The sequence below is a fragment of the Meles meles genome, chromosome 6 (genome assembly GCF_922984935.1).
Source record: "Meles meles chromosome 6, mMelMel3.1 paternal haplotype, whole genome shotgun sequence".
Lineage (NCBI taxonomy): Eukaryota > Metazoa > Chordata > Mammalia > Carnivora > Mustelidae > Meles > Meles meles.
The window spans coordinates 54,561,475-54,574,600 of NC_060071.1; the positions used below are offsets into that span (position 1 = coordinate 54,561,475).

At 39.7% G+C, this 13,126-nt stretch overlaps 1 protein-coding gene across 3 annotated transcripts; it reads right to left on the minus strand.

The window, feature by feature from the left end:
• Nucleotides 1-8,958, minus strand: PARP2 (poly(ADP-ribose) polymerase 2). Of its 3 annotated transcripts, XM_046010266.1 has the most exons (16): nucleotides 8,834-8,958; nucleotides 7,656-7,805; nucleotides 7,279-7,349; nucleotides 6,636-6,686; nucleotides 6,321-6,417; nucleotides 5,834-5,909; nucleotides 5,065-5,167; nucleotides 4,167-4,326; nucleotides 3,770-3,908; nucleotides 2,203-2,266; nucleotides 1,991-2,125; nucleotides 1,497-1,624; nucleotides 1,246-1,345; nucleotides 752-850; nucleotides 385-509; nucleotides 1-264 (listed from the first exon to the last, which is right to left on the minus strand). In XM_046010266.1, the coding sequence occupies exons 1-16, from the start codon at nucleotides 8,874-8,876 to the stop codon at nucleotides 105-107; spliced, it is 1,701 nt and encodes a 566-aa protein (XP_045866222.1). In that variant the 5' UTR covers nucleotides 8,877-8,958; the 3' UTR covers nucleotides 1-104. The 3 variants fall into 3 exon arrangements, with proteins under 3 accessions (XP_045866222.1, XP_045866223.1, XP_045866224.1); XM_046010267.1 differs by lacking the exon at nucleotides 7,656-7,805 and having other exon boundaries at nucleotides 8,834-8,933; XM_046010268.1 differs by lacking the exons at nucleotides 7,279-7,349; nucleotides 7,656-7,805 and having other exon boundaries at nucleotides 8,834-8,933.
• Between the last annotated feature and the right edge of the window lie 4,168 nt (nucleotides 8,959-13,126).

Consider the following 13,126-nt stretch of genomic DNA (forward strand, 5'->3'; position numbering starts at 1 on the left):
TAGATTTGTGCCATTTTTATTACATAAAAGATCAGAAAATTCAAGAGTACAATACTGCCTATTTTCTTGTTTGAAGATCAGACCTTATCTAGTTTATTTAATATTCACCACAGCTGCAGGAAATTAAACCGAACTTTTAGCAGGTATCGCATACGGACCTGGTTGGGGTTATAGACAATAAATTCATTGTAGTTGAGGGTATAACCCTCTGGATTCAGCACTCCTGTGTCACTTGCTGGTCCTAAGGGTACCATACTCCCATTCCTGCCAAATGAAAAAAAGCGTGTCAATAACTGCCTCTGATTCAGAAGTTGGAATATAGAAAGGAGAGAGTCTTATCTGGCCAAAAGAAGTCTTCTGGCTTTATAGGCTCTGAGTACTCACAGGGTGATGAAGGAGGCAGGACTGGGAGCCATCTTGCCTAGTCCCTTTGTGCTATGTTTGCCCTGAAGTAATCTTTCTGCCTCAGGATTGGCCTCTAATAGCTCATTACACTGACCTAAAGCGACCTGCAAAGCAAAAAGATCTTTAAACACCCAAATCTTCCTGAGAACTGGATGGCTCTAAGGCCAAACAGAAAATCCCACTGGTACTTTCTTCCCCTCCTCCTGCACAGGAATGGAATGGAAATTGCCCTTGGCTCCCCTTTCAAGTTCTCCCAGGTGAACCTCTTGGTTCTGGAATCAAACTTTTCTCTCTGGAAAAACAGGAACTAATAATAAACTAGAGATCATAAATATGTTCTTCTCACCTCTGATAAAAGCAGCAGTCCGGTATCCTTCACTTGAGAAGCAAAGCAGTAATTGGCACTCTTAGAAGACATGTCGGCGAAGTAGATTCCTTTCCCAAACTGAAATATATAAACAAACTTGAAGGTCAGCTGCTTGATCCATTGTGTTAGCAAGAAGGCCTATACCACTGACCCTGTGTTTCATGATCTTAAACACAATATAGACCTTTCTCCATTTTCCCTTGCAATTCTTTTCCAGAGAAGCAGGTATATTCGTGAGTCTCTGCTTTCTGAGGGGGTAGAAAGGATATCTTTAGGAATTTAAAGAAAGAGGGATATAGTAAGAAATGTTAGGGTGTGAAAAAAGAAAAAAAAGTCAGGGTTATCAGTGAGCTGGTTTACTTCTCGGGAAGGGTACTATGGAATCCTAATCTAGAAAAAAAAAGGGGTGGGAAAAGGACTAAGAAAATTATTGTATCCTTTACCCTTGTGCCTCCTTCCAGGATTCTACTCACCATGTAACCTGTGATGGGAGCCTCAGGTGGGGCAATTCGAAGCCCATGGCTCAGGATTCCCACCCAGTTACTAAGCCTGGAACCATGCCATAGCAGCATCCTAGGGAACAGTCATTATTATTGTACTCTGTTGCTCTCCAGCAGAGATAGGCCATAAGTATAAAAAAGCCATTTTCTCCCATTTTCCAGAAGTTCCATAACTGCACTTCTGGCAAGGGAATGTCTTCCCAAACCCAAAGCTAAACTGAGACCTGTTATGAAGGTCCTCTCTGAAGGCTTCTTTCTCACCCTCCTTCTCCACTTCAAAGACGTCCAGCAAGGTCATAGTATAGTCCCTGTGTGTGGGAGCATGAGTAGACTGCAGGTACTGAGAAATCACCTGTGAGAAGAAAGGAAAAGAAATGGCTGGTGTGGACTCTACAAGAGAACAAACCGAACTGAAGAACCTCAGGGCTTCTGGTAAAAATCAGAGACTTTCTGCTCCCTAATGGGCTCACAAGACAGAGAGAAAGAGCTCTACCTTCCCCAATTCCTGGTAAACTGAAATTCTGCTCTATACAAGAGTTTGCTCTTGGGCAACCTCTTGGGTCCCCTCCTTTGGGAGCCTTGTATTATCACTCAATAAACCTTGCTTGCTGCTCACCAAAAAAGAAAAAGAAGTTCGTTCTTAACCAGAGTAGTCACAGAACAGTGGGTAAGGAGCATGGGTCTTACAGGTAGGAAAATAAATGATCATTTTTCTTACTTTGAACTCATAACTTTCATGGTCTAGAGGGTGCAAGGCACAATGTAGTTTTCTATAGTGTTGGTCCAGTGGGTGTTCTGGGCTTTGCAGCTCTGTCTTCACCAGCTTAATGGCAATTTCAATGTCTCCCAAAGCCTGACAAGATGAGATATAGGATCAATGTGTAGGGACTTGAAACCAGAGAGTAATACTTCCCAATCCACACGTCTCACCTCTAGTAATTGTACTTTGTCTGACAGTTCTTTCTCTGTCCGGATTAATGGAGGGGTACGGAGTCTAAGGACAGAGATATAATCCATAATCAGTTCTCTGATGGGTGGCCAAACGCATATGACTAAAAGTAACAGACTAAAGATAAAACAAACACACCGTATAATACAGATATTGACATCTGGGACTAGAAATTCTTTTTTATGGGTTCCCTTAATGTATTATCAGATGTACAGTTTTGTAATTTGAAAGTCATCTCTGCAAGTTCAGTTACTATCCCTCACCTTACAGCGGCCCCTTCACCCATTTCACCCACCCCCAACCCCTTTCCTCTGTCTGTTCTCTGTATCTATGAATTTTTGTTTTGTTTTGTTTTAGAATCTACATGAATGAAGTCATATGGTATTTGTTTTTCTCTGTTGGCTTATTTTGCTTAGCATAATACCATCAAGATCCATCCAACCATGTTGTGCAAATGGCAAGATTTCACTCTTTTTTATAACTGAGTAGTATTCCATTGTATGTATATATATATATCACTTCTTCTTTATCCATTCATCTGTAGTGAACACAGGTTGTTTCCGTATCTTGGCTATTGTAAATGATGCTGCAATGAACACAGGGACGCACATCTTTTTGAATTTGTGTCTTCATATTTTTCAGATAAATATCCAGAAGTGGAATGGTTGGGTCATATGGTAGTTCTACTCTTAATTCTTTGAAGAATCTCCATACTGTTTCCTATAGTGGCTGTGCTAATTTACAGTTCTATCAGTAGTATACAAGAGTTCCTTTTCCTCCACATCCTCTCCAACACTTGTTATTTCTTTTTTTTTTTTTTTTAAAGATTTTATTTATTTATTTGACAGAGAGAGAGATCACAAGTAGGCAGAGAGGCAGGCAGAGAGAGAGGAGGAAGCAGGCTCCCTGCAGAGCAGAGAGCCCGATGCGGGGCTCGATCCCAGGACCCTGAGATCATGACCTGAGCCGAAGGCAGCGGCTTAATCCACTGAGCCACCCAGGCGCCCCAACCCTTGTTATTTCTTGTTATCGATAATACCCAAATCTTATTTTTTAAATAAGATATATCAACATCAAAAAGTAACAGCTTGGATATAGTCCTGTCTAGAAACAGAAGTAGACCTGCTGACCACTCAGGGTTATTTTTAGGTCATAGAGTGCTATAAAGCAAGAAAAGAATAAAAACAGAAAAAGCACCAGAATATAGAATTAACAAAGATAAAATGTATTTTATATACCTACTGTCATTTGAATAGGGAATAGGGAGTTTCACACCTGAAGCTATTTTACTTGTTGCCTGGATATCTAGGCCTACTTTTCTTGGTAACTTCTACTTCGTGAGAAAATATGGTTATAATCAGGCCAGGAGATGGCATCCCAAACTTGTAAGTGGACTACACAGGCTATCTATAAATCATTTTGGCTCTGTATCTATCTAAGATGATCATTTCATTAGAAATGAAAGTAAAAAGATTATAGTTACTGTTGAGTGATGTATATGGATATAGTTAGGTAAAGACCAAAGAGAAGTAACAGTACAGGCCTTACCCAAAGTCATGTGGGATCCTGGTGTAGAATTCATTGCAAGCTTCCATGAGAGCTCGTCCATGCTGGCCAGCCCGAATACAGTCCTCAATCTTCTTTAGAGACTGGTAGCCTGCCTTGATTTGTGTCACTGTCAGCTTCCCTGCAGGCCCATCCAGAGATCATCAGAACTCACAACTAGGGTCCTATCCTGAAAACAGTATTCATGTGCCTAATCGACAAAGACTCCCACCTTTCAGCTCTCAAAACAGCGTCTCCTACCTGACACTACCTCTACCCCAGATCTCCTTTCTTTCATTCACAGTATCAACAAGCTTTAAATCATGAAGATGATGAAATATCCTATTAAAGGAACTAGGAAATACAAAGAAAGAATGTGGGATAGAATCTGAAGTCCTACCCAGTGGGGCTTTCTTGGTGTCATATTTCATTTCTACCATCATCTCTTCCATGGCCTGAACATTACAGATCAACTCTATCAGCTCCTGCACACGAAGATCTAGCTGTGATTCTGGTTTCAAAGGGGATTTAAGAGAGTCCCCTTTTGATTCTTCTTCACTCTACAATGGAAAAAAAGAGAATTACAAAATCTGGAAGGATCTATTTTAAGGTCCCTGCAAGGGCTGGCTCTACAGTATCCCTGGCAGGTGAACACCAATCAGCTTCTGCTTGAACACAGGCTCATCCCATTATTAACCTGGTTAGAGTACTTGATGTGATTCCACCTTCTACTCTTCCCTATGCCTCCCACAGTTAAACTCCCAGAACAAGTCTAAAAGGCTCTCCTAATGGGTTGTTAAGTTTAAGTATGTTATGACAGCCATTAGGTCTCAGATCTTCTCATCTTAAAAAGACTAAGATTTTTACATTTCTCAGATACTGTGACAGTTTTCAGGATCCTGGTTCCAACTCAACTTGTTGAAATTAATTTTTTTAATGTGGTGTGTAACCAGAAGTGAAGACAACTTTAAATGCCATTTCATGGTGTGACTATATATTACTCCTCTCTCAATCCATACATTAAACTTCTGGAAATAGGACCAAAGATTTTAAAAGAACTGTATTAAATAACAGAGACTAGAAAGTATATTCTATCTTTAATCTACAGTCCTTTCAAGATTACAAAGATCCATGAAAGTTACCCCTGAGGAAACTGTTTCCTTTGCTTAGGTGGGAAATAGCAAGACTCAGGATACCCTGATCTGTTCTAGTCTGGGACCTGATCTAAGCCATTCTGCTAGACTTCACCGTGGTTCAGAGGAAGCAGTTTTCTCCTCAAATGTACAGCTGGAGTTTACCTGAGTATTGGTGGTATAGTCCATTGCTAGCATATCATATTTTCCAGGCACCTTCTCAAACTTCTCACGGTCCTCCCAATTGTTTTTTGTTTTGTCAAGGAATCTGTGGGATCCACAATGGTGAGAAAAATCTTACAAAAAATCTTACAAGTAAGAAAACTCTTACTACTGGGAATGGGCTTATAATTGTTTCCTTAGAACATCTCCCAACTATTTCTTTTTTTTCCCCCCAACTATTTCTTACAACTCTTATATCTGACTTCCCAAAAATCCTGGATTCTAAATTAGGACCCTAAATGAAAAAAAGAAAAAAAAGCTCTAGAGTCAATGGGAATAAAAAATGGGAAAAAAGGATTCTTGAATTTCCCAAAGGCACAAAATACCACAAAAGCCTTTGAGATTTTAGACAAAAGATTCCTTTCTAAGCTCTTTCTCTGAAAGATTCCCAGAGACCAGAAAGCTGTCTCCATATCATAGTGAAAGAATTTTTAAAGCTCTAACTGAATATTTGCATCCCACCCACTTTTCCCAAATTTCCTTAATTGTTGGTCATATGCTAAATGTATTAGATTCTTCTGTTTTTAGTTAATTTCAAGGTTCCAGGTGATGTAATCACTAACTAAGGATGCAGTTTGGTATTCTAGTCACAGAATATCACAGTGGAAACACATTAACATTGAGGCCAAATCACACTTCTTATAAACTTCTTAAAGAAGATACATGGAAGAAAAAGAATGGTATTTTTTGATACTCATTTTTTAGAACTCACTTCTTTTGAAAGATTTCCTTGGCTTTGTTGAGGTCCCCTGAGCAAGCCACCAAGCTATGCTGTCCCATTTTCCCAACTGCAAAATAAATTCCACACATAAGATGGTTTCCTGCCTCCCAATCCAAGAAGAATATTCTTAAAGTCTCCCCACTTAAGCATCTGACAAACAGGCAGGAAGGGGAGAGGGAAAGGTGAATGGGCCCAGCAGACTGATCCTGTTGTTATTAGTTACCTGCTAACTGCCATAGTCCCTGAGCAGCATTAGCAGACCAACTGCAGGACACTTCCCAGCCTCAACAGGCTGCTCTTAGTTTTTCCAATGGCAACTTGTTAATGAAGATGCTTGCTATTTCCCTTTTGCGAGCCCCTCCTAGGTTATAAAGCCTCCTTTCCACCAATTTAAACCCAGAATATCTTCTGGTTACTCACTAAGCTGTCTCTGGCTTTCTGAATGACAAATGAGAAAACTGATAATAAGAGTCATTACCTCGGCCCCATCTCATCCAAACGCTGAAGTGCCTCCGGGCATCATCTTCTAACAGCTGAATCAAATAGTACTTGTTGTTGTTGAACTGAAGATTGGTCTATGATAAGAGAAACATGAACATGAGACAGGTTTACAAATGGAAGCCACATAAACTGATGTTTTCCTTGGTCAGAGGTACTAGTAACTGCTGTAAGGAAAAAGCTACTATAAGGCTAATATCAGGGACTTAAGAATTAAAGATCTGGGCATTGAGACATGCTCATCTGTAATTACCAAGAAAAAAATTCCCATACATAGAACAGCTCCTCCCCTTACCTGATTTAGCATGACATCATAGACATCATTCCCTTCACAGTACACATGGGCCTAGAGGGAGAAGGAAAACACTGACATTAGTGTAGTCTCAGTCCTCATGAGAGCCTTAGTAATGCTCTAAATTTTCTTCTATCTCAAGGTGTCATTCTCCAGCACCACCAATATCTACCTTCCAGGAAAGAACTGTAAAAGCATGTTCTTTTACATATAACCTATTATTCCTATAATGAAAACATGTTGGCTTTTTTTGTAATTACAGAAAAACAAATGATTCTAACAAAGGAAACTTGCTCCAGAGGAAGCCTTTCTTCTGTATTCTTCAAATCCCCATTCGTAACTCATGCCATACCACAGCACAGTTTCTCATGAGAACAAAGATGGTTCTTCCTTGATAATGGTATAATTTGCTACCTGAGAAAGAGAATGAGGTGCGGAAAGCTGATGACAACCCCAGAAGTTAAAAAACATCCTGATTATTAACCCCAAACTCCAGCACCCCCATCTCTTAATCTTTGAGAAAATTAATCACTAGTAGCATTTTGGAGGATTCCTAAAATGAATACTAGTAGTGTTCCAGACAGGAATCCCAGTAGCAAAAGAACAAGTGCTCTCTGAGAAACTGATGGGCAAAGGAATCTCTCACCTTTCCCACCTTGGCTGTGCACTCAGGATCCACTGGAGCTTTGCCCTTTAACAGCAAGGTCTTCACGGACTCTGAGGGAGGAGATACGTACTACAGCTACTTGTATGGGAATCAAAAATAGCTCTCATGTCATAATGAACTTTGCCCTTCTCAAGCAATCCTGATCTGTCCAGGTCTCAATCTGTCTAAATTACATGAAACTCAAGATTCCAAGAAAGGAGATTCGTATTGTGGTATGCCCAAAGGATAGAAAATTAATCATACCTTTAAGAAAGGAAGAAGTAAGAGTTGAAAGAACAAGGCATCCCTTGTCCTCACCCCTCCCACAGACAATCCTGCTAGTCCATGTCCTCTCTGGCCTACCACTTGAAGCTGACCTTGCTTGTCTTTTGTCCTGTTATTATTGGCCTCTCCTCCATTCACTGGCTTTTTCACCCCCTGCCTCTGACATCTTCGAGTTTTCTTTGCAGGCGGAGGGTCTTCTATAGCTGTGTTGCCATTATGAACTCTTCCAGCTTCATCTAATGCTACAGAGGCCATGTGCATAAAGAATAGGCAAAGAACCAAAAGGAAGAATGAGTACCCACTGAACACAATCCTACTTTGAAAAAAACATCATCTTTTTAAAGAAATGGTTTAAGATGGTTTTGTAAATTTACAAAGAAATAGTAACTGCCATACCACTGTTCTTGGCAATAGTCTGAGAAATCACTATTTCTATTGCTATTGCTTTCTAAATTGCTATTCTAGCCAAATAAAAATAAAATAAATAAAATAAGTTAAAATAAAATGGAGCCCCAGGGCTCTTGTGAGCTCATAGCCTGAGGCACGAGTGTCATATAGACTGCTCATCTCTGTTTAATTGTGCCCCCAAACTTTCCCAATACCTATCTTCAAACTACCTAAGGTGGTATGAGATAATGGTTAACAGAGTGCTCTGGAATCTGTCTCTAGCTTAGAGCCTAGACGGGTCTCTTCCAGTTGGGAAACTTGTAGAACTTACTTCATCTCTTTGTATCTCAGTTGCCCCCACTGTAAAATCCAGAGGAGGACAACAATAGCACCTAATTTGTAGGATGGACCTACACATTTGTAGGATGGATACATTTAAGAACATAACACAGAGAGAGTGTAAAATCCTCAATTCTAAGACCTGAATTTTACTATTTTCGAAATTGGGCTGCATCTTACAATGGATGACATATAAACAATGAATCACGTTTTAACTGGAAGCATTTTTTTTTCCTTTCTTAGTGATACATAAAATGATGCATCTTACAATAAAATTTTTTTAAAATTGGATGACATTAAGTATTTAAAATAGGGCTGGCATTGTGTTAGTTACTACAGGTCCACAAGCTCTTATACACAATTCTGTAATCCAAAAAGCTCTGAAAACTGAAGTTTAAGAAGTTAAGCAGTTAAGCACCTAAACTAGCTTGATAGCCAAGGACGGGTCAGGGGGCGACGGAAGGGTTGGGGCTAGAGCAGAGGGCCCCGTTCCTCTTCAGACTCCCCGCCCCCCAGTATTCGCCCCCTACAATGTGCACCGAACCTCCGACCCGGTTGCTGCGAGTCCCCCGCCGTCTGGCAGCCATGGAGCCTGAACGTTCCTGTCAGCAAAACCGCCCCGGGAAATGCCCTTCTGGAGTCACAGGGCGGGAACACAGCGCGCGTGCGTGCGTCCTGAGAAGACGCGTATGAGGGACAGGGGCGGTACTCCCTGCGATATTTGCATGTTGCTACGCGTTGTGGGAAGTCACCATAATTGTAAAATGCCTTTAGGTGCGGGAGCTTTATAAATGCTCTCTAGGGGCCCTCTTTCCCATAGGGCGGAGGGAAGCTCATCGGTGGGGCAACGAACTGAGTGCCTTGTGTCACTCTACCCCATGTCCCCTGGGAAGGTCTGAGACTAGGGCCACAGAGCGGCCCTAACAGGGTCCTCCCTGATTTCGGGGAGGTGAGTTCCCAGAGAACGGGGCTCCGCGCGAGGGCAGACTGGGCAGGAGATGCCATGGACCCCACCCCCTGGGGAAAGGGCCTGGCGGATGCCTCCTTAGCCGGAGCTTGGAACAGACTCACGGCCAGCAAAGTGAGTTCAATGGCTGAGGTGAGGTACCCTAGCTGGGGGCCTCATAACCCAATTCAGACTACTCTCCCCCGCCTTCTTTTAAAGAGAAGCAGAGGATGAGTGGGGATGAGTGGGGCCAAGCGCTTAACAAGCTGTCCCCGAGACCCGCTGAGGACCTTGAGGTAAGGAAGGGTTTTTTTGTTTTTTAAATTTATTTTATTTGACAGAGATCACAAGTAGGCAGAGAGACAGGCAGAGAGAGAGAGAGAGAGAGAGAGAGAGAGAGAGAGAGAGGAAGCAGGCTCCCCACTGAGCAGAAAGCCGGATGCGGGGCTTAATCCCAGGACAGGAAGGGGGGTTTCTCAAGACAAAAGTCACTGAGTATAAGAGAAAAGATTGATACACTTGATTTCCTGAAATTAAAGAGTTTTGTTCATCAAAATATAAAAACCAAAATTCTTATTATTTGTATGTGGTTTGGTTGTGAATAAGAAACTACAAAATAAAATTTTTAACTCATTACAGAAGTTTAACAAGGCTGACAGAAAATAACACGTAAGAATAAATCGCATCTTTATAAGAGCTTCAAACAAATAGAAATAGAATTTTTAAGAAATAATAACATTTACTATAATATCAAAGTCTATCAGATACTTGGAAATAAATCTGACAAAATATAGGTGCTCAGCAAATGTTTGCTGGATTGAATTGGTTAATTTCTTTCCTAGGTAAGTCACATTTGTTGCATCTAATTTATATGACACAAATAAGCTAGACTGGTCTAAAAGATGTTAATTTGGAGATAGGAAAATGTGACAAAAATGGAACATTTGTTAAAAATACTTATCAGAGCTTTGGGTACTAGACAGAGTTAAGTGCTTTAACATGTATAATGTCATTTAATCTTCAAGTTGATAATACCTAGAATTTATTTGCTGATTACTATGCTATGAGCTTTACAAACATGATTTAATTTTCACAACAACCTCATAGGATAAGTATTATTATTGTCCCCATTTTATGGCTAAGGAAGCTGAGCTTTAGAAAAATTCAGTAATTTATTCAAGCTCACATAGTATATTAGTTTACTGGGGCTGCCATAACTGTCATAGACTGGGTGGCTCAAACAACAGAAATTTATTTTCTCAATTCTGGAGGCTAGAAATCCAAGACAATGGTGTCTACAATGTAGGATTCTTCTTCTTTTTAATTTTTAATTAAAGAAAGATTTATTTATGTATTTACTTACTTGAAAGAGGAGAGAGAGCCAGTGTGAGCAGGGGGAGCCGCAGAGGGAGAAGAAGCAGACTCCTTGCTGAGAGTGGGGCTTCTGGTCTGACATGGGCTCTATTCCAGGACCCTGGGATCATGACCTGAGCTGAAGTCAGACCCTTAACCTGTTGGACCTGGGTAGTTTTAGAACCTGGTGGTGTTAGAAGAAGAGCCTAGGTTTCTTCTAAGGCTTGTCTCCTTGGATTGCAAATGGCTGTCTTCTTACCTGTCTTCCATGAATTGTCTTCCTTCTGTGTTTGTCTACGTCCCAGTCTGGTTTTAAGGACATGTGATATTGGATGAGGGCCTACTCAAATCACCTGCTTTGCCTCAATTACTTCTTTAAAAGCCCTACCTCCAAATACAGTCACATTTTGAACTCCTGAGGGGTTAAAACATAACATTTTTTTGTTGGGGATACACAATTCAGCCTATGACATACAGTTCAGAAGAGGCAGGACAGGTTTAGGTAATACCAAAATTTGTTTTTATCTACTAAGCTATTATATTCGTTAAGTTTCTTGGTAGTAATTATCATCCCACCAATATTCTTTAAAATTCATTTTTATTTTTTCTTCTCTTTATTTAGTTTTTTTTTTATGGTGGTCAGAGTGAAAATTACTGAAATATATTTTTGAAGATACAATCTTCTATAGTCAGATACAAAGTAAACATAATTAAAATAATATTAAAACATATCATCCATAATCAGAAGAAACTGTTTAACAAAGGTGTGGTGAATGAGAGTTTTCTTAGGTCTTAAGCAAAGCAAGAAAAGGGGGAAATACCTTATTTGACTATATATTCTTGAAAAAGAAAATGAAGGACGACTTCGTGGCTCAGTTGGTTAAGCCTCTGCCCTTGGGTCAAGTCATGATCCCTGGGTCCTAGGATCCTCAGTACTGAGCTTCCTGCTCAGCAGGGAGTTTGCTCCTCCCTTTGCCTCTCCCCCTGCTCCTGCGTTCTCTCTCTCTCTTTCAAATAAATGGGTAAAATCTGAAAGAGAGAGAGAAAGAAAGAAAGGAAAGAAAGAAAGAAAGAAAAAGAAAACCAAACATTTTTAGCAAATGCCTAGTGGAAAGCTACAAAGTGTATCAAAGTTGAATTCAGGGGCACCTGGGTGGCTCAGTGCGTTAAGGCCTCTGCCTTCAGCTTGGGTCATGATCCCAGTGTCTTGGGATCGAGCCCCACATCCAGCTCTCTGCTCAGCAGGGAGCCTACTTCTTCCTCTCTCTGCCTGCCTCTCTGCCTACTTGTGATCTCTGTCTGTCAAATAAATAAAATATTTTTTAAAAATATTTTAAAAAAAGTTGAATTCAATGTACTTAACATGTAAAGGGCTATCCCAAAGTCATAAGAGAAACCAAATCTTCTGTACATAACTAGACAAATGATACAAATAAACTGCAAATTTGATAAGCAAGGACATGGAAAAATTATTCAGGTTTACATAGTATAACAATGAGAGGTATGAGTGTTAGTATTCCACAGGATAACTGGCCTACTCACTTCAGTAAGTTTATTCTTATAAGAAAAGAATAATAATAATAACAACAGAGACTGGCACTGTTCTAGATTAAAAGAGACTTTTGAGGCATAACAGCCAAGTGCAGTGTGTGATATTTGGATGCTGTTTTAAACAAGCCAGCAATTAAAAATCCTTTTGGGAGCAGGAGGATATATAGATATGAACTGAATATTAGATGGTCTTAGAGGATTATTTATTAGATGTGGCAATGGTACTGTAGTTACGATTTTTTTTAAAGTTCCTTTAAAAAAAAGCATGCTATAATATTTAGGGGTGAAATGTCATGACATCTGCAATTTGCTTAGAAATACTTCAGCCAAAATAATCAAAGGAAGACAGTTGCTAAATGTCGGTAACCAATGTATAGCTGTCCATTATATTCTTTTCTCTAGTTTACTGTGTGCTTAAAATTGCCATAATGCATTGAAGATATATTAAGGAAAAAATGATTAATTAGTCAAAGTAAGTGTAACTAAAGAGAAGAGTTAACTGCAAATCCAGACTTCATATCCTGCTAAGTGAAAATTTTAGGTAGTACCTATAGGACAGTACAATTATAATGTGATATCCCTAAGATTTATTGACATTTTCTATCATACCATAATGACAGGAAACATAGACTAATCAAGCTAAATGTAAAAGGTATATAATTTCTGGGAAAGTCTATATGTTTCAAAAAGTACAGTATATGAAAAATGGATTTGTGATACCCAAGAATAAATAAGTAGGCCTTTAGAAATATAAAGGGACTCTTCCTAATGACGAGTTTCAGTTTGTATCCCCTTGGACTGAGCAACTAGTTTCAGTGCTCTGATAAGAATCATTTAGTTCATACATAAAATCTTGCAAACCTCAAAAGGCTGAAACAATCTGGAAAGATATATGATTTTATTTTCTTTATTTGGGTTCTAAGAAGGTGTAGAAGTAGTATCTAAAAAAATGTCTAAATTCCTAGAATATATAAAATATGTGGGGAA